Genomic DNA, 27,497 nt, shown 5'->3' on the forward strand with positions numbered 1-27,497 from the left:
CCAATAGGAGCAGGCAGGGGTTGGCAAATTGCCAGCCACATAAAAACTGCCTACATGAAGCTCACCGCAAACTTTGCCATAAAAACTTTGCAGATGTTTTGAAAACACGGGATATAGTGCATGGTCTAGAGATTAAACCGTGTAAATTTTACATGAACTGCCTGTCATGCTGCAAACATAAAATTAAGGTGGCACGAAAGGGCAAAAGCACTATGAGAGAAGTAGCAGAGCCTTTTGAAAGGGTTCACTGTGATCTAGTAGGACCATTGCCAGAATCTCTTGGAGGGTCCCGATTCTGGCTAACACTTGTGGACCAGAAAACCAGATATGTTTGGACATATGCAATCTCTAAGAAGTCTCAAGCACTAGAAATGTATAAAAAGTTTTGCAATTGGGTTAAGACTCATTTTGGTAAAAATATACAAAATCTGTACTCTGATCTTGGAGGTGAATTTATGTCGCAGGATTTTGAAGAGTTCCTAAATGCGCAGGGGACAGTACACCAAGTGTCCTCACCCAGGAGTCCCTGGCAGAATGGGATTGCTGAAGTTGTTAACAAAAACCTACAATCTGGGATAAAAACAATGCTCCATGACGCTCAACTTCCTGATAGCTTCTGGGCTGAATGTTTGAGCTGTTATACCCATATAAAGAATCGATCCTATCATTCTGCATTAACAGTAACACCTTATGAAATGCTTTTTGGAAAGCGTCCCAATCTAAAGTATTTGTGTGTTTGGGGCAGTGATGTTATGATGCATTACCCAGCTAAAGGGAAGCTGCAGGAAAGAGGTATCCCAGGTAAATTTATGGGATATCAGCAAGGGAATTATCGCATTTATTTACCAGACACAAAAAAGTTTCACCTTACTCGTAGCATTATACCTTCAGTACACTGGGATGGTGTAGCTGAGTTTCAAGATAGTGATGGTCTTAAAGAAATATCCCCAAAGAGTACAGCTGATGCTAACGAGCAGCCAGTTGATACCGATCCTGACAGTAATCAGTCAGAGATTGGAGAATGTGAGTTTAAAGGGGAACAAGAGGCAATGGACAACTCAGACCATACTTTAAGTCCAAAGCCCTCTACTAGCCGTATTTCTGAAGTTTTGGAAGGAAATTTAAAAGCTGACAGTGAAAGTTTACCAGAGCTTAGACGCTCCAGTAGGATAACTAGACAGCCGCAGCGTTACATCAATGAACAACAGCTACAAAGGCAGAAACGACAGGAGCAGTTGTTTAAACGTAGAAATATTGCTACTGTTGATGAGGAAAAAGAGGAAGTTGCAAACAATGTATATTGTAACCAAGTTAATTTTGAACCAAAAAGTTTTAAAGAGATACAAACCATGCCAAAGTCACAAGCTCAACAATGGATGAAAGCGATAGACTCTGAGCTTGCATCTCTAAATCAAAATAACACCTGGACTTTTGTGAAGCAAACACCTGATATGCGGGTCATAGACTCAAGGTGGGTGTTCAAAGTAAAACTTAATGATAAAAATAAAGTAATGAGATATAAAGCTAGGTTAGTAGCAAGGGGTTACCAACAATTGGAAGGCATTGATTACGAGAATGTGTTTTCTCCGAGTGTGAAGTTTGAAAGTATAAAGTTGATGATGCTAGACGCTGTTAAAAATGGGTGTGAATTGTACCATTGTGACATTTCCACAGCTTATCTTAATGCTGATTTGCATGAAAACATATACATGAAAGTTCCGGATGGTGTAGATGCTGCACCTGGAGTAGTTTGTAAATTAAACAAATCTCTGTATGGCCTGCATCAAAGTGGCAGGAATTGGCACGAAACTTTAAAACAAACCTTGATCGAATTTGGGTTTGTGCAGGGGAAAGCTGATAATTGCATTTTTACCAAACAATGTGATAATTCAGTTGTCAAATTGACCGTTTATGTTGATGATTTATTATTTTCATGTAAACATTTAAAGGAATACCAGTTGTTTCTTTCTCAACTTGGTAAACGTTTTGATGTAAAAGATTTGGGGAAAGTTAAGAATTACCTGTCCATGCAAATAGACAGGGAAGCAGATGGTTCTTTTGCTGTACATCAAACTGCAAAAATTAAGGATTTAATAGAAGTACTAAATTTGGAGAACGCAAAAGGAAAAGAAACCCCATTAACATGTGGATTTACTTTTACTAAAGAGGATGCACCTTTTCATGACAAAACACTTTACCGGTCGATATTAGGAAAGCTGAACTTTATTCAGCGCGTGTCCAGACCAGACATATCTTTCAGTTTTAATTTTCTTTCCACATTTGTGGAGAATCCAACCAAGCAGTGTTTCCGAGCGTTAAAAAGAGTGGTGCTTTATCTTAAACACACACTGCATTATAGATTACATTTTAAGGCGCATAATGATACAGGGTTCGATATTTTTTGTGACGCATCTCATGCGTCTGAACTTTTCAAATATAAAGGTGTGTCCGGTTTTGTTTATAGATACAATGAATGTCCATTTGAATGGAGAACACGCAGGCAGCATATAATTTGTATGTCAACCACAGAAAGTGAACTTTGTGCATGTTCTGAAGCCATAAGGGACATTGAATGGTTTTTGCAGTTATTTGCAGACCTAAAAATAAAACTAAAATTACCAATACCAGTGCACATTGATTCCCAAAGTGGAATAGCCATTTTGATGTCAGAAGGCAATACCCAACGTACCAGAACGTTACGGTTACGTTTGGAGTTTGAAAAACAAATGATTAATGAAAAAATTATTACTTTTGAATACGTAGCTGGACTAGAGCAAATAGCAGATATTTTCACAAAAGCTTTGCCAACAGCTACGCATCTTAAACATACACAGAAGATGCTGAATGTTACTGCTACGCATCATTGACCAGCAGGGGGTTGTTAGGTTTTTCCTTTAAGACTGATGTGGTCAATGGTGCTACACAGAGATGTGTGTTTGTAACCTTGTTCTGAATGTTTAACACACCTGTGAGCTTTTGCTAATTTGAATAATTGAAGGTAGAGTTTGCCTACTGTAATGTGATTGGGTAATTGACTATTTTGAATTCTGTATTTAAGCTACCCAAATGGTTCATGGGTGTGGTGGTGGTGGTGATGTATTGTGAAATGAGAGGAAAGGAGTAGAGGAGTGTGTTGTATATAATTGTAAATAAAAGCAAGCAAAGATACTGAAGACGACTTTGTTATTTCGTCGACCCTGCCGCTGTTGCCACTCAGTTGGTGCGTATTTTGCCCAACACCCTTTACATTTACCTATATTTAAAGTAGATAAATAAATGAGCAGATTAAGTTAAGTTGGAATATGCAGAAAATATAAATAAATAAATTTAAGGAACCACAGAAAGAGGGGGAAGGAAGTAAAGTTTTGAAATGTTAGAATGATTGTAAAATTATTGAAATGCATAAAATTGAAAATAATAATAGTAATAGTAATAATAATTTTCATGAGGTGCTAAATCAAAAATCTGCAAAGTGATGTGGAAATGTGAAGACTAGAAAAATGGGAAACTGAAACTGACAGATCCTCAAGGCTGACATCCTTCAACAGCTGCCAGGGTTCAAATGCCCCACCAGGGTGCACAGCTAATGCTTATGTTGGAATCCTCTGTTCAGTACAGTATTATTATTTTCTGACCCTGCACTCCCAGTGGCAGCTGACTGAAGCCACCCCTTTAATTTCCCACAATGCCCCTGGTGTAGCATCACTCTGGAGCACTGTGAGAATTCAAGGCTGCCCTGTGTTGCTCACAGCCATGCCATTACTGCAGGGCAAACCCACCTGAGCCCACTGCCAAATGACGTTTTGCCCCTTGCCCCCTCAGACCTAGATCCAGTTCTGTCTATACTCATTCTTCCAAGCCCTGTCGAAAACTGTATTCCTTCTTATCCCTTTTGTATGCATTCATTCCAGTTCTGTTTCATTTCAAAAAAAGCCAAAGAGGGGCTTGCTCTTTCTCACAAGGCCGGCCACAGACCAATGCAACTGCGCCGGCCGATTTGGGGAACTATTAATTCAAAGTGGCCTCCTGCACTTTTAATGATTTCATTCCCAGGAGAGTTAGAGGCATATTTCGGGATATTTCACCTGATCCTCTGGGAAAACAGTGCAGGGCCAAAGGGATAGATCACTGCTGAGCTGGGCTTTGAATCTAAGGTTTCTTGCATCTAAATCCTACAGTCCATTCCATTGGGCTTGTAGGACTTGGGTGGAAAGGGCTGTGGCCATTCTGTCACAGCATGTTTTACCTATCAAACATCTCTTTGCCGCTGACCTCTTAAAAGGCAGAGGAGCCCCCAGATAGCCAGAAACTAGCCGCACATGCCCGCGCTCTTGGGCAACGAGAGTGCCATCCTCTTGCAATGGGATTTCTCCTCCTCCACAGAGCCTGGCTGAGGCAGCTTGCTTGTTCTTGCCTGTCTATTGATTTTTAATCCCTCACCAATTACATTCTGTAAGTGGGTAATTTATTTCCCAGTTCCCTTTGGGACGCACGGAGCTTTTGCTGGCACCAGCTGAGTCGTGTTTAATAACTACATCTCTCTCTGAATACACTGTTATTTACCCTGCTCAAGCAACTGAACCCTGGGAATAAAACATCACTGGGTTTAAAATACCGATCCTCGTGTGCATTTGTCTGCAGACAGGCGCCATAGGAAATGGGGAAGAAGAAGAAGAAGAAGAAGAAGAAGAAGAAGAAGAAGAAGAAGAAGAAGAAGAAGAAGAAGAAGAAGAAGAAGAAGAAGAAGAAGAAGAAGAAGAAGAAGAAGAAGGAGAGAGAGAGAGAGAGAGATTAAAGCAAGGAGAGGCAGTGTTCCATAGTGGTTAGTGTTGGACTGGCACTTGGTAGACCAGGGTGCACACCCCCACTTGCTCATGAAGCTTACTGGGTGATACTGGGCCAGTCACTGCCTCTCAGCCTAACCTGCTTCACAGGGTGGTTGTTGTGGGGATTAAATGAGGGGGGGGGAGAGAATCCTGTATGCCACCTTGAATTCCTTGTGGAAAAAGATGGACTATAACGGCAGTAAATTAATGAATGAGTGCAGCTCAGAATGATTTGGCTCGGTTTGCATTGAAAGGGCAACCTACCGAACCCACACTCCTTTAAGCAATACACAAAAGGAAACATTGTCATGCTTTGAGATTTCTACTTCCCCAAATTTTGCAGTGCAATTCTCCAGACTGGTTGTGTGCAAAGGTGCATATGCCAGGGCAAACTATGCACAAAATGCATATGTTACGGAAAACAGCATACAAAAAATGCATTATATCAGTGAGAGGTGCTTGCAGAAATGTGTATATCAGGAGAAATTTGCTAATGAATTTTCATGAGAACCTTTAAAAAACGTCCCGTCCCCCGTCCCCCACAAACTGATATGTAAATATGTAGAACTGAACAGAAGACTGGAAAAAAATGGGAAAGACAGATTCACTTATTCCTATCAGTTTCCTGCCAGATGCTGTTGGACTCTTAAATCCCATCAGCAACCCATTTTTCCTCCTCCTGCTGCTGCTACACTGCTAGGAGCTGCTTCTCTCCAAACAAACCATGAACTGCAATCAAGACCTGTTCTCAGTTTACCATTTGTGGTTTGTTCAGGGACAGACCTGGTGTTCATTTTTGCAACCTTTTTCTTATCTTCGTATAGAGATGTGATCTTTTTTTTCCATTCCTCCACCGCAGGAAAACACAGAAAGTTCTCAAAAGTCAGTCTGGGAAAGTTTTGGAGCAATGGCCCACCTCTAAAATAATGTATGTATAAGTTTTAATTAAAAGTACTAGCCCATCTCTCATGATTGTAGAGTTTGGTTTGAACATGGAGAAAGTTTTACAATGTGGTTTTTGATGCCAAGCACGAAGCCAGTCCTTGTTCCAGGGTGAGCTACTGGCCTGGTATTTCCCCTAGAGGGTGCTAGTCATCCATTGGCTACAATCCCTGCAGCTTCTTGAGATGCAGAAAGAGCAGAGAGTCAGGGGGTCACAGCCAGCTGAACTTGGGTATTAGAGCCACACGGTCAAAGCCAGATTATGGTAAACTGGTGAGCATATTGACAACCCTTCAATAAATAATCCTTAGTTTTCTAAAAACAACAACAACAGCTAACTAGAACAACATTTTCCAAACATCTCAGTATTCTTGTACTATGATTCAGTTTTCTGGCTAATGGAAAGGGCTGCAAAGAGTGCAATCTGCTCCAACTGTCTCTTGGTTTATCGCTGCAAATGCTGCTTTTGCAACTTCTACTGCAGGTATTGTCAATGTGGCACCTATAGGCACAGCAATGCGCCTGAGGTCTTTCCCTGGTACACATGCGGCCTCTGAGACCCCTCTCCCGGCCCACTTGGCCATGAGGTGCCGAGAGCGGTTGCCCTTATCTTGAAGTGTACAGATCTGACGAAGGAAGTTGGAAACGTGACAGTCTTTCCCCTTTCCCCTTTCCCCTTTTTCAGCTCTATGGGCTTTTCAAGTCTCCGATTACTTTTTACTGGCTCTGATCACTTGGGAAAGCAGAATGGTGTGCCCATTTGTGTGTGCGTGTCTTTATCTATGGGAAGGGCTGATTCAGAGATGGAGGGAGATAAAGGACCAGAGGGTGTTGCTCACAGCTCTGGTTCAAAAATACAAATTCCTGCTCTGGTCTGCAAAGTTCCTCTGGGATAAGGTTACCAGATTCCCCCCCCCCCAAGAATCTGGGGACACTTTTTTTTTAAAAAAAAAAAGAGAGAAAAAAAGTTATTTTAAAAAAATCTTTTTTTAAAAGAATAATAATTAAGCAGTGATATCTTCTCTTCTGGGTCTCCTCTGTTGCATGGCCTTCCTTTGGGCCCCGGTCTGATCTCTTGGAGTGCTATCTGCCATACAGTAGGCTTGGGTTGGGCCTGAGCTTGGCCATGTGTCCTTACCCTCCCAGTACTCTCCTACCTCTGTTACTCAGCAGTGGTGGCGGCGGCAGCGCGGCAAGGTCGCCCCCCCTTTTTTCTTCTTCCTCTTTCTCTCTCTTCCTTCTCCTTCTCCTTTCCTCCTTCTCCCTGCGTTGGCTCTGGGGGTTTTACTGGCCCTGGAGCACCACTGGGCAGTTGGCCAGGTGGCCGGCTCAATTTGGGTCATGGGGGAGGGTCAGCGATTCCCCCAGTTGATGCACCGGGCGTCCCCGGTTCCCCCTTGGAACGTTTAAAGCACTGTTATAACACTTTAACAGTCATGGCTTCCAACACTGTAGTTTGCAAAGGATGCTGAGAGCCTCTAGCACGGACTCAGCATCTGAATGGTTTCATCCGGTTCTGAGTCAATGAGGCTATGTGACCCAGTGCAGCACAGTGTGAGCTGGTTCACTTTTTATCACAATGGTACAGAAAGTTTTCCATGTGGCCTTGCACCCAGGCCCTACCCCAGGCCAGACTTGCTTGGCTTCGGCATTCTCCAGGCCCTTTTCACAAGCTGAGTTTAATTGCTCAAATCTTCACTGCTTTATATACCTTGAAGTGCATGGTTTTTCTAATGCAGCTTGATGAGTTGCTTTGAATGGCTACTTTCTTTTTCCTCTTCACACACTATTTACCTAAGTCCGTGTTATCATTCCATGTTTGCGCTGGTGAAGATGCTTGAAACCAGCAAAGGAGGAAGAAGCGGCAGAGCTGGGCTTCTATCACTGATGGGCTACTGCTGGTGCTGTACCAGAGGGGACACCATTGTTTTCCTGACCCAGTTACGGCAGTTGTCATGACATTTAACACCTTCCTTTCAGTGCCCGTCACTTATGAAGATCCTTTCCAGAAAAAACAACAACAACAAACAAATACCCACAACCAGGTGCCAAAAGTAGTAGTTTAAATGTGGTCTGCAGAAATATTTGCCTAGAAATACAACCAGGTATGAAACGTACTTTCTTGGGCTCCATGATCACTGCAGATGGTGACAGCAGTCATGAAATTAAAAGACGCCTGCTTCTTGGGAGAAAAGCGATGACAAACCTAGACAGCATCTAAAAAAGCAGAGACATCACCTTGCCAACAAAGGTCCGTATAGTCAAAGCTATGGTTTTCCCAGTAGTGATGTATGGAAGTGAGAGCTGGACCATAAAGAAGGCGGATTGCCGAAGAATTGATGCTTTTGAATTATGGTGCTGGAGGAGACTTTTGAGAGTCCCGTGGACTGCAAGAAGATCAAACCTATCCACTCTTAAGGAAATCAGCCCTGAGTGCTCACTGGAAGGACAGATCCTGAAGCTGAGGCTCCAATACTTTGGCCACCTCATGAGAAGAGAAGACTCCCTGGAAAAGACCCTGATGTTGGGAAAGATGGAGGGCACAAGGAGAAGGGGATGACAGAGGACGAGATGGTTGGACATTGTTCTCGAAGCTACGAACATGAGTTTGACCAAACTGCGGGAGGCAGTGGAAGACAGGAGTGCCTGGCGTGCTCTGGTCCATGGGGTCACAAAGAGTCGGACACGACTAAACAACAACATGAAAGGTATCCGTAAAAGGAGTCAAATTTGAACATAGCACCAAGCCATTTTGAGGACAACGTCTTTGGATGTACAATGCTGGTGGTCCCAGGGTGTTGTTTCAAGTGTTGCTGTTAAGCCTTTGCTAATAATCCAGCAGTTGTTTAATTGAATGGTTTTCTATTCTCTGTATCATGCTTTCCTCAAATCTGCCCTGCCACATGCCATTAGCAAAACTGTGTGGGGTCTCTTTGTAATTGGTTTCACTGTTGCTCTTCAATCTTTATTTAGGGCTTTTTTAAAAAAGAAGAAGAAGCCTGGATAACTCAGTTGGCTAGAACATGGTACTGGTAATGCCAAGGTTGCAGATTTGATGCCCTTATGGGACAGCTGCATATTTCTGCATTGCAGGGGGTTGGACTAGATGACCCTCAGGGTACCTTCCAACTCTACAATTCTATGATTCTATGAAGACCATAGGACTGTAAGAGCCCTGCTAAATCAGGGCAATGGCCTATCTAGCCCTGCATCCTGTTCTCACAGTGGCCAACCAAATGCTTATGGGAAACCCTCAAGAGAAACTTGAGCACGTAAGCACTCTCACCTCCTGCAGAATCCAGCAAATGGCATTCAAAAGCATTACCGACTCAGATAGTGGAGGTGAAACATGGCCACCGTCTTCCTCTCGCATATCACCAGAGCTCGTGGGCATCCAGTGAAGCTGGCTATTAGAAGATTCATGACAAGTAAGACCGCTCACCTATTGTGGTGGGCGAGGTTGTGGCCGGGCATCTGGGCCCTCGTGGTGACCCATCTCAGGGACGGGGGACTGACGCCCCCTTCTGCACCTGCCTCGGCCGCATCACCCCCTCCCAGCCAATATATGCCGGCAGGGGGTGGTGGTGGCCGCAGGTATTTTAAACCATGGCGCAGCCGGGGGCTTCCTTCTCTCGCCTCCTTGCCAGATCTCCCACCACCCACCGTCTTTCTAAACTTTGGTATGCATGACCTTGCTACGGACAAATATCGGCCACCTTGTTGTTGGGGCCGGGTAGGAATTTTTCCTCTTGGCAAGTTGGCACCTGCCACTTGGTTTTCGCCTACCTTGTAGTGATTGTCACAACTTTGCAAGGTTAGGCATTGGGTAAGCTTTTGTTTAATGGAGGTGAGGTTGTATCCCCCGCCTGCCCCTCCTCATTAAGGGTATCCTGTTAAAGAGATCTGGGGGTGTGGATCCTGTCCGAAGCCTGGGCATGGGCTAGGGTCATGCCACGACCTCAATGAGGACCCCTCGAGGTGCCCCTGTTTGGTGTAAGTCATAGGGCTCCCCCTTCTGGTGGTTTACTCTTAATTTGACTCCCTGCAGATGGGCGGGGGGTCGAGAAATAGCCTGGCTTCACCCAGTGCTTAAGCCAAATCGCTCACATTTGAAACCAATAAAGTTTCAGCCCATAATTCTAAATATCCATGTCTGCATTAATCACTGAGGGACTGTGGGACACGGAGCTTTGTCACACAGCACACAGTTAATCTATGGAACTCACTCCCACAGGAGGCAGCGATTTCCACCAACCCAAGAGGAGTGGATAGATTCAGGGAGGATAAAGCTATTGGTGGCTACAAACTATGACAGTTGCACTCTGTCTCATGGTTGGAAGCAACACACTCTGAATGCCAGCTGGCTTTAAAAGAGGACTAGGCAAATTCACGGAGAGAGGGCCATCAATGGCTACCAGCCACAATGGCTGTGCTCTGCCTCCACAGTTGGAAGCAGCAAGGCTTCTGCATATCAGGAGCTGGAGACCACAGGAGGGGAAAGGGCTCCTGTGCCTGCAGATTTTTGGCCCGTAAGAACAGGATGCTAGACTGGAAGGCTCATTGGTCTGATCCTGCAGGCTCTTCTTTCTTATGTTCTTATTTAAAGATGTATTTTATCTCAATGCATGCATTCCCAAATGCATTTTATCTTAAAATATGTATTTTTTAAAATACATTTTGGTATGGTGTTTTTTGGGTTTCTTTCTTTCTTTCTTTTTAGAACAGTACCACAAAAGGAAAAGAAAAGTGAAGTGCAATGGATAATTAAGTTTTGAACCACACATTAGGTCACTTTGCAGAAATAAAATTCCTCAAGCATCCCTAATCATTGGCTGTCCAGAGTTCCAGCTGCTTGGTTGGCCTCCCCTCTTGCCTCAGAAACCCCCAGAGGGAGCTACTGCCTGGCAACTGCCAGGTGCCCGCAAAGGGAAAGCTGCTCAGCCCCCACTCCTCAGACAGTTGGAACTGCAGCAGCAAGGATCATTCGGTTTGTAACCCTGTTAGTGTTAAAGTCAACTAGCGAAGAGGAGGAGGATGCTACTGAGCAAGCAGGCACAGTAGATCTCTAGAAAGGTAACACATGCTATGATGTTTGGTTGAATGTATCCCTATTATCCCAGCTCCTGCCAACCTAGCAGTTCAAAAGCACGTCAAAATGCAAGTAGATAAATAGGAACCGCTACAGCGGGAAGGTAAACGGCATTTACCATGTGCTGCTCTGGTTTGCCAGAAGCGGCTTTGTCATGCTGGCCACATGACCTGGAAGCTATACGCCGGCTCCCTCGGCCAATAATGCGAGATGAGCGCGCAACCCCAGAGTCGGTCACGACTGGACCTAATGGTCAGGGGTCCCTTTACCTTTACCTATCCCTATCCCTATTATGTACGAAGCCTGAAGTAAGAAAGAAAAAAACCTCTAGGTTCCTATCCGCTCAAATTATATACTGTTTTTGATCAGTTTCCTCAGTAAAGTGTTATCAGGATTACTTTTCTCTCTGGGCACCGCCTATGTTATTTAAGTAACTTTGCTAGCACAGAGGCCATCAGTGGGCTCTGCTGCTTACTAGGTGGAGGCTGAAGGGCCACACCAGGGAATGCAGGCAGGAAATGCCAGTGGAGTAATCAGGTGGACACCATGTTTATTTCTCTCGCTGAAACTATGCCCAATCTGTGTTGCATTGTGCAAATCTTTTGGTAAGATGCCTTGAGAGCAGGATATACGTATTCTGAATCAGAGACGGGGAACCGGTGGCTCTCCTGATCTCATTGGACTGCAGCTCACATCCTCTCTGATCATTTGCCATGTGGATGGGAGCTCCTGGAGGCTGGAATCCAACAACATTGGGGGGGGGGTCACAGGTTCCTCATCCATGGGTGTAGCCAGGGAAGTGCAGGGGTGCACAGCTGCCCCCCCAAATCAAGTAAATAAATAAAAATACTTAACTAACTGACCAATTGTGTTGCAGATAACTTGGTTCTGCCCCCTCCAACATAATGCCTGTCCCCACTAAAATAAATCCTGGCTATGGCCATGTCCTCATCCTTCCCATTTTTTTTTTTACATAAAACCCCCAACTAATTGCCTCGAGAATAAGACCAATTTGATAAGGGCATAACCAGTGTTAGTCTTCCAGAAAAAAAGGTGCCGGAACTCACCATGAACGCCTCCCTTGTTTTCTTATAATGGCAGTGGCATCTACCTGAGAAGTTCTGGCTTAAAAAAACGCTCTGGGTGGGCATAACCTTGGGTTGCCTGCCCTGGAGCTCAGAGACAGGAAATGCCTAAAACTTCTACATTGGACTTTTCTGTTCTCTTCATGCTGAGGCCCATCTCCTGGGAAAGATTAGGAGAAAACAGACCTCGATGGGACCAAATGTGAGCAAATGTAGACAAGACAGGCAAACCTCCACGAAAGGTGGAAGAACAAATCTTGATGACTGCCTGCCACAAGATATAAAGGTAAAGGGGCCCCTGACCATCAGGTCCAGTCGTGTCCGACTCTGGGGTTGCGGCGCTCATCTCGCTCTATAGGCCGAGGGAGCCGGCGTTTGTCTGCAGACAGCTTCCGGGTCATGTGGCCAGCAGGACAAAGCTGCTTCTGGCGAACCAGAGCAGCGCACGGAAACGGCGTTTACCTTCCCGCCGGAGCGGTCCCTATTTATCTACTTGCACTTTGATGTGCTTTCGAACTGCTAGGTGGGCAGGAGCTGGGACCAAGCAACGGGAGCTCACCCCGTCGCAGGGATTCGAACCGCCGACCTTCTGATCGGCAAGCCCTAGGCTCTGTGGTTTAACCCACAGCGCCACCTGGGTCCCTGCCACAAGATATAGCCAGGCTTTTGTAACAAACTCACAGAGGAAAAGCACAGAAGCTGCCTCTCTAGGCATCCTCTACCTGGGGGTGTCAGAGGAAGTTTCACAGCAGCACCTAAGTCCCAACTGGCTCTTGCCCCCCCCCCCCCATCACCACCCCAGGAGTAATTGTGCTTGGTGCAGGAACAGGTTCATCAATCAATGGGGAACCAGGGCTGAGGCCAACTCCTCATTGATTCCCGGGGTGCTTTATCTCAACTTGTGCTGCGCCTCAAATGCAATAATCCGCAGCCGCCTGACATTTCGAGGGGAGGAATTGGGTCTAACTGCAGGCAGGAGTGACAGAGCCACCGCAAGGCAGCATCAGAGCGGTGGCCTTTAAGATCCCAGCATTGGCCCCAGCCCAGCCTGTAATGAGATCAGCCGGAGAAAGAAGGGGCTTGGTGTGGTTGAGACGTCCAGGCTCAGATGGGGCTCTCGCTCCTTTGAAAGCCATCCGATGAAAGGAGAGCATGGCAGTTCCATCGGCTGCAGCACCGAAATGTCCCAAACTGAGAACATGAGCCTGGCCGGGAGGGGGAAGAAAAGGACCCCTGAAGCTAAGTGAAATGAAATAAACAGATACCCAGGACAGAGCATCCTCTGTCTTGCCATCCCAGCTCCTCTGCTATGTTCTTCTGGCATTACTAGGGGAAGACTTATAAAAAGAAAATTCTCCCAGGCCTTTCAAGAAACTTTGATCTTGGTGTTTCAAAATACTGTTTAAATGAGGTTCCTCCCCGCTCGCCCCGGTGAGCTGTAAAAAGTGCTCACTGCAATATATATTTTTTAATGTTGCAGTTTTATGATACTGTATTTTAATAATGTGCCTTAGCATAGGCACATATAATTGTAGAAATGGAAAGAACCACAAGGGTTCTTTCTCTAGGCCAACCCCCTGCAATGCAGGATTTAATTTTTTGGCCGAATGAGGGACTTGAAACCACGAGCCTGAGATTGAGAGTCTCATGCTTTTACCAACTGAGCTAGCACGAGACTCTTAAACTCAGGGTCATGAGTTCGAGTCTCACATTGGGAAAACATTCTTGCAATGCATGGGGTTGGACTAGATGACCCTCATGGTCCCTTCCAACTCTGATTGTTCTATGTTTGTGAGCAATGTTATTTAGATGCCCTATACTACTGCAAAGGAGAGCCTGATGGACAGAAAACCTGACAAGGGGAGGGCTTCATTCTTCGCTTATGCAAGCAAGGTTATTTATATATTTATTGTAACATTTGCATCTGATTGTTTCTCTACAGAGCTCAAGGTAGCACAAACCCTTCTTCTTCCTCTTTCTGTTTTATTCTCACAACAACCCTGTGAGGTCCTAGTCCAAAACTCTAACCATTATGCCACACTGGCTCTCATTACCATTAGTCCGCGGTTCCACACGAGACTAGAAAAGGTGCAAAGCATGGTATTATGTACAAAATCCATTGTCACAAGACTCCCAGCTTTCCATTGTTTTAAGCTATGGATTGGAAGAGAGGCTTGGTAGCATGTAAATCTGCTAAATGCCCAAAGCCCAATGGGCAGCTGACTTTTTTCAGTTGCTCAGGAGAGGGGGTGGAGTTTCAGTGCCTTGTGCTGTTCCTCGTCCCTCCCTGTGACTAGCAGAAACAGAATACATTATGCAAAATAAGAAAAAAGCATGCAAATATGCAAAATCTGCATTATGCATGCGGGTGGCTGTATCCCTATCCATGGCACAGCATTCCAATTTCTTTTCTTATGTATAAAGTTGATGCACCACTGTGATCCGCAGCATGTATTTAAAGCACATACCATGCACAGTTACAGTGCATGACTTCCCACAATTCTCAGCTCCCTTAACAGGCTGCAGTTCCCATGATTCTTTTGGGGAATTCATGTGCTTTAAATAAACAGAGTAGATCGTGCAGGGCTGTTCTATGATCATCAATATTTTCATTAACAGAAAGTCTGCCTCGTGAGCCTCTCTGTGTTATGAACGCTGTGTATTTTTTGAAGAAAGTATCTGTGGCATCCAAAAATGTGTGCCTAACCAGAAGGTGCAGCCAGGCATGAAACAAATCCAGCTATCAGTCACATGCTCCCATCCATCCCTCAATGTCCACCCCATCCAATGACAGTGTCCTGCTGCCTCTTCCTGTCTTCCCATTGGCTATGCTAGATGCAGCCCTCATGACTGAAGTAAGAGAGCAAAGGATAATAGAATCCTAGAATTGTAGCATTGGAAGGAACCACAAGGCAGGAATATTTTGCCCAATGTGGGACTCGAACCCACAACCCTGAGATTAAGAGTCTCATGATCTGCCATCTGAGCCTTGGAAACAGAAAGCCCATGTCAGCAATCTGTTTACATGAGCAAACCTCTCAGAATCCTTTCTTGAGAAGCCACTTTTGGGAGAGAGATGAATCACAGGAAAAGCCACTTTGGGGAAGGGGGCAAACCACATTAAAGGCAGGTGAAATTGTAGAGTGTGTCAGCCAGAGCAACTGAGGTTAAAGGGTGCAGGCTGGAGCATCAGCGTCAGCAAGAAAAGCATCAATGTTCTGTGTATGGTGTTTACTTGTTTAAATTAAACATTTTATTATCTAGCCTCTGAGCTGTAATAAGGGCCCCCCAAGGTGGATGCACAAAAAGGAAACAGAGGTGGCAAAATGCAATTTAAATTAACAAAACAAAACACTAAAACCCAGAAAGAACAAAAAGGTGGTTTGACTCAGAAGAGATTTATTTAAATTAATGGACCTTCATCCTGTTCACTCATTTTAATGAGGAGATGGTGGTCGGTGGGGCTGCGCTGATCTCTCGGCTTCCGAACGCCTCACATCTCTGCCGCTGACTGAGAGGGGAAAGGGCAAAGCAGAGGGGATTTTGGCACAGCGCAGCTGCAGAGCTAGAAGAGTCTGATCGGCCGTTACCGGGTAGTGGTGCAACTGTGCTCCCGGTCGAGACACTAAATAGATTCTCAGGGTTAGTTAGTCAAGCATGGATGAATGGGTTGAAAATGAAGAGCAACCTACCTCCTCGGCCCTCGCTGTCTGCTGGCTTCACTTGAATTGGGCGGTTCATCTGTCAAACAAAACACAGGCACCCTTGGTTAGAGTCTAGCCATCCAGTGCTCCTCAAATCAGCTTAGCTGGTTAGTCAGAAGCCTTCTTGACCATCCGCCTTAGCCTTGCAAACATGGTCCAAAGGAAAGCAGAGCGAAAGCAATCAGAGGATGCTCAAAATGAAAGGGGTGGGAGGTTGCCTGCTCTCAATGGGGTTACAGTCCCTGTAAAGGAGAAGGCACACGGCTTTGGGGTACTTTCGGATCCTTTGCTGTCTCTTAGAATCATAGAATCATAGAGTTGGAAGAGACCACAAGGGCCATCCAGTCCAACCCCCTGCCAAGCAGGAAACACCATCAAAGCATTCCTGACATATGGCTGTCAAGCCTCTGCTTAAAGACCTCCAAAGAAGGAGACTCCACCACACTCCTTGGCAGCAAATTCCACTGCCGAACAGCTCTTACTGTCAGGAAGTTCTTCCTAATGTTTAGGTGGAATCTTCTTTCTTGTAGTTTGAATCCATTGCTCCGTGTCTGCTTCTCTGGAGCAGCAGAAAACAACCTTTCACCCTCCTCTATATGGCATCCTTTAATATATTTGAACATGGCTATCATATCACCCCTTAACCTTCTCTTCTCCAGGCTAAACATACCCAGCTCCCTAAGCCGTTCCTCATAAGGCATTGTTTCCAGGCCTTTGACCATTTTAGTTGCCCTCCTCTGGACACGTTCCAGCTTGTCAGTATCCTTCTTGAACTGTGGTGCCCAGAACTGGACACAGTACTCCAGGTGAGGTCTGACCAGAGCAGAATACAGTGGTACTATTACTTCCCTTGATCTAGACGCTATACTCCTATTGATGCAGCCCAGAATTGCATTGGCTTTTTTAGCTGCTGCATCACACTGCTGACTCATGTCAAGTTTGTGGTCTACCAGGACTCCTAGATCCTTTTCACATGTACTTTTCAAGTCAGGTGTCTCCCATCCTGTATTTGTGCCTTTTTTTTTCTTTTTTCTTTTGCCCAAGTGTAGTACTTTACATTTCTCCTTGTTAAAATTCATCATTTGCTTTGGCTCTTTGAGGCTCAGGTGGTCTCAGTGGCACAGAGTGTCTTTCCTCACCTTGGGCTGGTGGCCCAGCTGCACCCCTGTCTGGGCAAGGGTAGCCTAATGCTCTAGTAGTCTCCAGGTTATATTATTGCAATGCATTATACATAGGGCTGCCTCTAAAGACATTTGGAAACTTCAGCTGGTGCAGAATTTGGCAACCAGGTTGCTTACTGGGGGCAGGATGGTTTGATTATACTACACTGATCCTGGCCTGACTGTGCTGGCTGCCGATTAGTTTCTGGGCCCAATTCAAAGTGCTGGTTTTCACTTATAAAGCCCTACACGGCTCAGGATCGCAATACCTCAAGGACCACCTCTCTCCATATGAGCCAGCCTGGACCCTGAGATCACCATCTGAGGTCATTCTTTGTGTGCCTCCTCCACAAGAGGTTTCTCGAGAGACAATGGAGTGTGCCTCCAGGGGTGAAGTCAAACCATTGTGTTAGCAGCAATGAAGTGACCTCCCCGGGGCGCACGCCTGGGTAGTGTGTATGGAGGTCCTGGGCTGTCCAGATAAGAAGACCCACCCACCCACCCACCCCCCTTAGCCTTGCAAACATGGTCCAATGGAAAGCAGAGCAAACAGTTTGGCAGCAGATGTTGCCAGAAGGAGGCATACAAGGTGCCGTCAAACAGGAACTCCACTCCACATATGTGTAAGGTTTACTCTTTCGTCTTTTCTTCTCCTGAAGATATCCCACAATTGAGGGCCAGAGTTTTCCTTCTCCTACATGGGCTACCTTCTCATTTTTCTCTACGGCACTTGCGGTATCTGCCTTCTTGACCATTGGGCTACAAGTCTCGTCTGCTTCATCCGCCGGAGCCTGCATTTGCATGTACCCAGATATCATTATTGCAGCAGCCATAGATGGGAATTACCAAGGTACATGGAGTGGGGAAAATGGAGTGGTGTATTCGGGAAAAGGGCATGGGTGCCTAGCTGGAATGTGGAACAGTATGACACCACTGCAACATTTTGTTGCAGGCTCCCGCTTGTCCATTCTAAGCCGCAGACTAAACAGACAGGATTGCAGCGAACGAAAAAAGATGAATGCAGCAGTTACATCTTGGAACGGCAAACAAGGAGTAACAGGAATGCCTGCACAAGTCCCCAGGGCACCACAGCACAGCAACAGTATTGTTTCCCAAAGTCTTCTCCATCGCTCTGGAGTTTCCAAAACGGCTCTGTGGCAGGCTATAGCCCTCCTTCCTTGCCTCCCAGAGCCACCTGACCACTCTCCTCCTGCCAATCAATCTTGCTAATTGATTTGCGTATTAGGAGAAGTTGTTGATGCCATTTGATGGCTATTAAAGTCGATTAAAGCTCCTTTGCCTCATCAGGATGACAGATGAAAGGATGCTGATGTATCCAATCATTCATCTCCCCCACCCCCACCCCTGACTGCCTCGCTGGACACGCAGGGGGACACACAAAGATCACAACCGCATACATCGCGAGCTATCTGCAGGGGAACTTCTTCAGGGAAAAGCTGCAAGTCATCTGGATCGGCAGTCCTGAAGAGTCAGGTGCCATTTAGCCCTGCAGGCGACCAGGAATGCATTCACGTGTATAGCTTCTGTTTGCCTTTGGATTTCCAAGGGAGCGTGCAAAGGTAAATTTGTGATAAGATGGCCACAGCATCTAGAAACCAGGAACTATTGGCAGTGAAAGGATGTTTGTTCTCCTCCTTTAAGAGGTCCCTGTAGCTAAATCAATTCTTCTGTTTGCTTGTTTATGCAATGCAACCATGAGCCATAAATGGCATAGTGCCTGGGCACAGCCTGGTTTGGTTCCTCATCCAATTCCTGGTCCACACACACATCAGATGCAAGAAATCCTTATCTGTACACAGGGTTAAGCCTTCTCATTTTTGCAAATTTCTTCTGTGGGGGGTCTTAAAAATATGCTTTAGGGTGTGAGGAATACAAAACTGCTATTATTTTGTGATTGGACAACATTTAGCTTGATACATCTAAGTCTGATGAAGAAATACCTTCTGAAAATGTAAGATAATGCCTAAATAATAATAATAATAATAATAATAATAATAATAATAATAATAATTGCAAGTACTTCATGATCATTCTTAATGATTTCTATGCAATTTGACACATGTTTTACTTACTAGGCATAACTAAATTATATGAATTGAACCCAAATAACTTTTGGATTCCTAAGCCATGTTGCAACATTCTGGAACCCCTCATTTTTGGAATGTGAAAGTTGCAAAATTCAACATGCCCACAGCTTACCTTCCAAATCCCGGACTGCAGAATCCGGGACCGGCAGCCGCGTGACACCAGAAGTTGTTTCGATGTAACTTCCGGTGTCGCTTTGCCCTTCTATGGGCACCAAAAATGGCCACCGGTGGCTTCAAAAGTAACTTTTACATATGGCCAGAAGTGCGTCGACGCGACTTCCGGTGTCGGCGGCGGCCATTTTTGATGCCCATAGATGGGCAAAGCGACACCGGAAGTTTGGGGGGGGGAATGGCCATCGGCAGGAGAAAATAATGGAGAAAAACGGAAGATGAAGTGATACGGGGGACCACCGGGAAAAGGCAAGTAAAAACGGGGGGTTTCCCGGGGAAAACAGGGTACTTGGCAGCTATGCCCCACAGTGATCAATAATGCGTAACACAGATCACACCCATGACATATGTTTAAAGCACTTTCATACCACGGCTTCCTCCCAAAGGATCCTGGGAACTGTAGGTTGCAGAGGATGCTGAAAGTTGTTAGAAGACTCTTAACGAACTACACTTCCCAGGATCCTTTGGGGGGAAGCCATGACACTTAAAGTGGTATGAAAAGCTTTGAATGTTATGGTTAGGGTGTGATCCGAGTGACCCTTGCACTACGGAACCATCTAGTATAGAGCCCACATTTGGGGATGAGGTTTGTGAATGTATGAGGTTTGTTTACAGTGCCACCTACCCTTAAAGTGCTTTGCAAAAGCACCCTTTGAAACAGCCTCCCTGCTCCTTTAAGTGAGTGAACGGTCAGCAATGGAGGTGGAAGATTCCCACACACACACAGCCACCATACACTGCTCCCTTAAAGGGGAGAGGCATCTTCAAAGGGCACCTTTGTTCTGCTTCTCCTCTAAACGGGTGGGCAATAGCAGTGAGTGGTGGGGATAAGATAGCCCCCCACCCCCTTGCCACCCCTTCTTGTTCAAAGAAGAAGGGAACAGGCTTTAATCCTCATGCTGGTGACTAGACAGGAAATCCTGCTGCCATCTGTTGATGGGCAGGTAGGCCTGTTTCTTCAGGAAACTGGACTCGTGGGTCAAACCGGACTGTCTGGTGGGTGAAGATTGGCTTGTGGGTGGAGGCACCCCACCCATTATTTAGGGCTATGTAGGGCTCGTTCTAAACAAAACACATTCACGACCTCTGCCAAAACTGCTATACAAGTGAGGCTGGCAACAAAACGGTGCAGTGTGGAGTTACCCTGTTCATTGTTTCTGCCAGTCAGCAAGCCACACCCTCTTCCAGAGTCCCCTAATGTGCCACTACCCCAGTTTTCTGTCCCCCACCCACCACAACAGATGCACAACATTTCAGGGCACTGAGCATGCTCAGTCTTAATTCGGCTGTTCTGGGACTCTCTCTCCACACCACTTTACAATGAGTTTTTGTGGGGGGTTTTTGGGTAGTTTAGCAAACTTCAGGGTTTCCCACGCTATGCCGATACCCCCCTCTTGCTTCTCAGTGGCCCCGTTCTGGCTGCAGTTCTGCTGGCACACCTCACCTGAGCTTGCCATTAGGGGGATTGATTGTTCCTGAAGGGACAAAGGGACAAAGAAGGAGTGAAGCCCAGGATAGCAAGTGGAGACCAATTTGCCACCCCCACTAACTACTGCCACTTAACACCCTGTGTCCCTGCGCACTGACATGGCAGGCGAGCCGACCAACAGAGGCAGTCGCCGCAAAGTTTGCTGCAAACTTCTCGTCCGCCGGAGACCAATGACAAATATTTCCTTTCAATTACCCCTGGTTCATAAAGCTAATGCTTGTTCCAAGCGACGGGCCGTATCTATCATTTTGCGGCCTGCCTCCTCACTACATTAGTTTTATGGCCCTGTGCCTGCGATGGGCACGTCGGATCCTGCCAGCGATAAGACGAGCAAATTAGTCAAACTGACACCGAGGGGAGTTTTTATGAGGGCGGGCTCCAGCCTGTCTCCTGCCACCGCTGCTCCTTGGCCAGGGAGCATTCAGAGTGCTAAGGTGGCCCCACACGCACTGGGGCATGTGTGTCCCTGCATCACCCCTCCCTCTGTTTGTGTGGGGCAAGGTTATATGTCAAGCCCTCTCCCCTTGTCAGGGAGGGAAAGGACACTTTTACACACCCAGGCAGCATAATGGATGAGCATTTCCTGGGAAGCAGAGGAGAAAGACATGAACTCATCAAGACCCATTATGTAGGGGTCAGGGCATGCAAAATCGCCATAAGAATCTGGGGTGTGAAAACAACCAACAAAAACACACACACTTGCCCCCCACCCCCCACCCCACCCCAAGATCTGTTAAACGTGGGGGTGGGACAAGATTTTCAGAGGTGAGGCCACATTGATAACAGATTCCTAGTTTTTCTCACCGTGAGAACAGAATAATATTAAATGTCCCCCAACTGCTTTGCTACAAACGTGTTATATCTGCGCAATATCATCAGGGGAGCCTGCTGAGCCCAAAGGATATTGTCTTGTTTTGTACCAAGAGCCAAGTAAATACAAGAGTAATTTAATTTCCCACCTCAATTTCCATTTCTTTCATTCTTTCTGAAAAAAAAATAAAAGCCTAAACCAAACACATAAAAACTGTAGACAAATCGCCCCCACTGTGTTTGGAAAACCTTACAAAAACAACATTTTGGCATCTCAAGCTAGGAAAGGCTCTGGCTTACCAAGCCCACCTTAGCCCCCTAATTCTGGCGATTGGTAAAGCCTACCAGCCAGTACAAAGCCCACTGCTTCGGGGTGTGCTCTTCCCCATCATGTACCAGTAAAAAAAGGTAAAGGGGCCCCTGACCATCAGGTCCAGTCATGTCCAACTCTGGGGTTGCGGCGCTCATCTCGCTCTATAGGCCGAGGGAGCCGGCGTTTGTCCGCAGACAGCTTCCGGGTCATGTGGCCAGCATGACAAAGCTGCTTCTGGTGAACCAGAGCAGCGCACGGAAATGGCGTTTACCTTCCCACCGGAGTGGTCCCTATTTATCTACTTGCACTGATGTGCTTTTGAACTGCTAGGTTGGCAGGAGCTGGGACCGAGCAACAGGAGCTCACCCCGTTGCAGGGATTCGAACCGCCGACCTTCTGATCAGCAAGCCCTAGAGTCTGTGATTTAACCCACAGCGCCACCTGGGTCTATTTTCTTGAAAGGGAGGTTGGTAGTATCCCTCATGCAATGGCAGTCAGTGGTGCCCAGGGGCGTAGCATAGGGAGGGTCAGAGGGCCATAGCCCTGGGCGCATTTAGAGGGAGTACGACCCAGGCGCCCACACACAGGGATCCCTGCCCTGCCTGCCACTGGAGTCAATGGGCTCCTTGCCTTGTCGCTGTGCCCCTGGCCCCCTTGCTGAATGGCTGCCCTACCAGTGTTGGGGGGGGGATGTGCTTGCCAAGGGCCATGTTGGATGGCCTGGCTCTCCCTTGCGTGGGTGGGCTGGCTGGCCTGTGAACACTTCTGTGTGCCCAGCAGCGGGAAGCATTGGGCTGGCACGGCGGGTTTTGTTTACCTTCCATGCTCAGCCCCTGGTCCTGCCTGGTGCATGTGCCTACATGTGCATGCGTGCCCTGGGCGCCAGCAAAGGATGCCACACCACTGAGTGAAGGAAGCAATGCCCACTGATGGCACCAGAACCAATGACAGGCAGATCCAACTGGATATAGTTTTGCCCCCCTCAATCCTCCTCCCTGCTGAGTTCTGCAAGGGGCAACACTGAGTTCTGCGAGGGGCAACACTGAGACTCAGGAGGAGGAAGATGGAAGTCATCGCCACCCCTCGGACTGGTTGCAAGCAGGAAGTCAGGCAAGCAAGGGCTGGCTGAGGGCAGACTGAGGTTGGTGAGGCAACATCTCATTCACCCCAGTGTACCACCCTTCACCACCCTCATGGTCTCAACCCCTTCCTGTTCTATAACTGCCCTGAGTTGGTGCCCCACAGAAAGTTAGGCACAGTGAGATTTTCTTTCCCCTGCCACAGTGCAGTTAGGTGCAGTGCAGTCTGTTAGGGTGAGTTGAGACATGGGCGTATCCAGAGTGGGGCAGGGGGGGCAACTGCCCCCCTAGAAGCAAAAAAAGGGGGGAATGGTATAAAGAGCACGGCAAGGCAGGGACACTGCCAGTGAAGCTGCCTCCGTCGAGAGAAACCTGGACCTGGACCTGGGCTAACTTCAGCCCACACTCCTTCAAGTCACAGCGAGCACAGCACAGAAAGTGCTGCCCCACAATGCTCCGCGGCACCTCATTTGCATATGCCTCTGGGGGGCGTGGATGTTGACCACGCTTCCTGGGGGATCCTGGCCACATCATTGCCAGCCAGCCAATCGGGTGGCTGGGGCTGGGGGGCATGGCTGGCGTGCCCCCCCCTAGTTTTGATCCTGGGTACGCCCATGAGTTGAGAGCTGCTGCATCACCCCCAATCTGCACTTAGCCAACCCCAGCTGGACAGAGGGCTGGGGCACCCTTAGAATTAGTTGGCTGTGTCTGTAATTGTCTCTGGTGCAACCTACTTCTTGGGCTCCCTGCTTCCCACTCTATCAGCCTCAATGGAGACCAGGCAACACTGCCTGACAGCAAAAGATCTCAAGAGAGGTGGCGGATCCTCTTGTGGCTCCAGCTATATGTGTGTGCTTGGAGAAGGGCAGTGCAAAACCCCTATCTGGGACCTCCCCCACCCTCTCCCTGGCACACTTATGCAAGTGGAGCACCATGTGGAGATGTAGCTAATGGTTAATCAGTAATAATTATTTCTCTCTGTGTTTGTTTCTCCAGCTCTTGTGTTCCCAGAGGATATTTTCCAAATCCTGTTGACAGAGATTACATTGACAGCAAGATATAGTCTCCAGGAGGATGAGGCAGCCCGGCGGCCCTTTAGCAACACAAGACAGCACACTAAAGCACAGGGAGAATTCAGGTCTGCAAATCAGGATATATCCCACCACTGCTTTATATGGAGAAAGGCGATAGGTCCAGTTAGAGTTAGCTTCTATGTGACTGCACTTATGGCCACAACAAGAGACTCACACTGTTCTCTTTTCCCAACACCATTCTGTCTTTTAAAAGATTTAACATAGACAATGCAAACACTCTACAAGATGAAGATATATGAAGAAGCTGTGTAATCTTTTTTTCTTTTTTAATGGTTGTTCTGGGTACTCTATTTTAGTTTACTATTTACAAGTTTGTTCCTAAGTGTTCTACCAGTGGTTTCAGACTGCCGCTAATGCCATGTATTCCCCAAAGGGGGGATACATTGCTAAAGTATGAGAGGGATAAAAAGGGGGTGCAGATTAGCATGAAATTTGCATGGGTTAATTTATGTACAGTATATAAATGCAAATTTAGAAAGTAACTGTCGTTTAAGTAGAAATACAATACATCTCGCCATAACGCAGAAGACCGTGCCCAGGTGACCTGTGTGTCTTCTCAGTCTGCTGCTCAGGGTCCAACTGCTGATGGGGAATGCCAAGCCCCCTTCTCTCCTCTCAGAGTGTTCCTTCACTTTAAGCCAACTTTCCCCAATCTGGTGCCCTCCAGATGCGGCTGAACCACAACTCCCATCATCCCTGTCAGTCAGCTATGATAGCTGGGGCTGATGGGAGTCAACCCAACACCAACCAAAGTTCCACCACTCAGAGAAGGGTGCTTTAAACCATACTTGGACGGGGCAGTCCTTCAAACAGAGGACCTTCCAATAGAAGCCAGAGACACTGGGTACAGGGTGGCTCTAAGGAAAATGACATTTCAAAAAATAAAGTTAGGCACTTTTAATGATTTGTTTCTCTCTCGTGTTCCAGTTTCCTCCCTCTCACTCTGATGAGCAAAGCCTGCCATTTTTCTTTGCCTGCCTATTTTTGCTTGTGCCTCTTGGGGTGTGGAGAATGGGTGGTGCTCGTGTATTCAGGGCCGGCCCTACAGCCAGGCTGGGTGGCGCAGGGTGTTGGAATATTGGGGTGTTACTCACCAATATTCTTACTATTGCCACTGGCTTCGGTAAAGAAGACAGCAAACAATCGTAGGTGCTAATCTACGTTTATTCAGAGAGTGTGTGTTCAGCCATCACTCTCCAGTTCAGAAGAAAATGAAAGTAGAAAGAGAACAAAGAACATCACATGACAGGAGATCAAGTTACACAGTCTCCTGTGTGTGGGAAAGTTACAGCAATCATATAAAGTAAACAATTCAGCCACATGCCGCATCTGTACCATGTATAGGATTTATGCTAACATCTCCCCTGAATCCTGAAATGGAAAAAGATGCAAATGTGAGAGCATCATTAAGAGAAGTGAACAGACAGTTGTCATAAACAAAGTAGGACTTTCCTGCTGTGGAACTCTCTGAGACTGGATTGACCAGCTTTGGCTTCCAGGGGACCAGAGCAGTTGCTCTGTTGACAGAAACAGTGTTGCGTTTGACAACCTGTTGTTGTGGCTTAGCCTGTGTGACTGCTGCCTGTTTTGGAGTTCTAAGCACAGCTAAATTTGCAATTGCTGTGTTGGCAAACTCCTGAGAATACCTCTTGGGTCCTCTTCTAATCCTCTCAGACCTGCGTGAGAGGTGCAAATCCTGTTTACTGAGATTCTCCCCCTCAGGACTTTTGGGAGAACTCATACCAATGGTAAACAGTGGATCTAGTGCTTCAAGCACTTTTTCATCATCCGATGATGGTCTGTTAAAAACAGCATGAGTTCCTTTGTGTATGACTGTCTCCCCTGTGTCAGAGCTACTCGGGGTAGAGCCTTCAGCAAAGGAATCATTATCACTACCATTTGTGTCAGTGTAGGAAGCATCAAAATCATTGGCACCTATGGGAAATTCATCAAGAACATATGTTTCTTGTGGCGTAGGAGAGTGTTCTACCTCTTGAGTAAGAATCACCTCATTGGAAGAAAGCAACATAACTCTGTATTGACCTTCCTCAAAACCCAATAGAATGCCTTGGACTGGCTTGCCCTCGAGCGAAGCCACCCACATTTTGGTTCCAAAAACCTTAGTGTTGCTCACATCAGGCTTTTGTTGGAACAGAATCTCATAAGGAGAACGCTTCTGTCCTTTAGGAACCTGTCTGAGCCACTGGTAAAGGAAAAATGAGATGCTTTCAGCCCACAGTTGTTCAGACAATCCTGAACTCAGCAGTTGCGCTTGCATGCCTGCTTCTAACTTAGTGTTAACCTTAACACATAAGCTTTTGTCCCAAGCTGCCTGGGTTTTGGCAAACTTGTGGTGAATGCCTTTGTCATCAAAAAAAGCTTGAAACTCCTGTGAAGTAAAAAGAGGAATGTCATTGGTCAATAAACATTCAATTTTACAACCATGTTTCAGTTCAACCTTAGCATGAAATTCAGAAAATTTCACAATAGCCTGCTGAGGCTTTTGCAGAGGATAAAACCACGTATACTTAGAGAAGTGGTCAGTTATCAGAAGATAATATTTGGCCTTGCCAAGGGACTTCGGCATAGGACCAAAAACATGAGCAGAAACGATCTGGAAACAACGTGTTAGACCTTTCTTGCTTGGTTGCTTCTTTGCCTCCTTAGGCTCCTCTGGACCTGTCAAACAATCATCAACAACATTAAAACATGCATCACTTTTATCATAAGATAATCTGAAAAGGTTATCTTTGTCTCTGTGTCCCGTCAAAAGAACTTCTCCATCTTTAGAAATCACACAGGTGCCCCTGTGAAAACACAGCTCAAACCCCTTCTCATCTATTTGAGAAACACTGAAAAGGTTTTGCTTCAGCTCTGGAACAAGATACACATTACTGATACTCAAATTTAGAGATTTCAGAAAAATAGTTCCTTTTCCAATGGATTTCAAAGAATTGCCATCTGCCTGTGACACGATGGAGTCCAGCTTCTCGAAAGTCTGGAACAGTCTCTTGTCGTTCACCATATGGTGCGAAGATCCCGAATCTATGATCAGATAAGACCCGTCGTCTTCTTGGTCATCAAGCTGAGTGAGCATTACAAGCATTTTGTGTGCTGTAGGGCCCTTGCTGCTGCCGCCGCTGCTGCTGCTGCCGCTACCGCCGCTGCCTCGCCCCTTAGGCCCAGAAGCCTGTTGTTGACTTCCTGAGTCCTTCTGGGGTCGTCTGCATGTCTTGGCTGTGTGCCCAGGAATATTGCATAACTGGCATCTGACCACAGTTTTAAGGGCTTGTGCAGTCTCTGCAGATGCACCAGGTGAGGGTGAGTAGCGCTCCCCGTTGGCCTCCGCCTGTGCGCGGGTCCTGTCCTCCTCATTAAGCAATGAAGCATAAATTCCTGCTGCAGTCATTTGCTGAGGGTCTTGAGCCCCCAGCTGGGCTGCAATAGCATTATAGGACTTGGGAAGGCTATTTAGCACTGTAAAGCAATAAATGTCGTCATCCAAATTGACGTTTCTGTCAGCTAGCTCCTGGCGTAGTTGACGCATCTGATGCAAATGGGCTCTCAAGTCTCCTCCCTCCTTCAGACGCAAATTAATTAATCTCTGAAAGAATAATGTTGTTGATC

General features: G+C 46.5%; 1 protein-coding gene across 1 annotated transcript in view; it reads right to left on the reverse strand.

The window, feature by feature from the left end:
• The window catches only part of CELF6 (CUGBP Elav-like family member 6), a 182,764-nt gene that overhangs the window by 38,884 nt on the left and 116,383 nt on the right, over window positions 1-27,497 (reverse strand). The window contains exon 3 of the mRNA XM_060282460.2: window positions 15,635-15,683. Within this exon, the coding sequence (XP_060138443.2) occupies window positions 15,635-15,683 (49 nt within the window). The remainder of the gene's footprint in view (window positions 1-15,634; window positions 15,684-27,497) is intronic.

This window comes from Zootoca vivipara, chromosome 13 (genome assembly GCF_965207765.1).
Source record: "Zootoca vivipara chromosome 13, rZooViv2.hap1.1, whole genome shotgun sequence".
Classification (NCBI taxonomy): domain Eukaryota; kingdom Metazoa; phylum Chordata; class Lepidosauria; order Squamata; family Lacertidae; genus Zootoca; species Zootoca vivipara.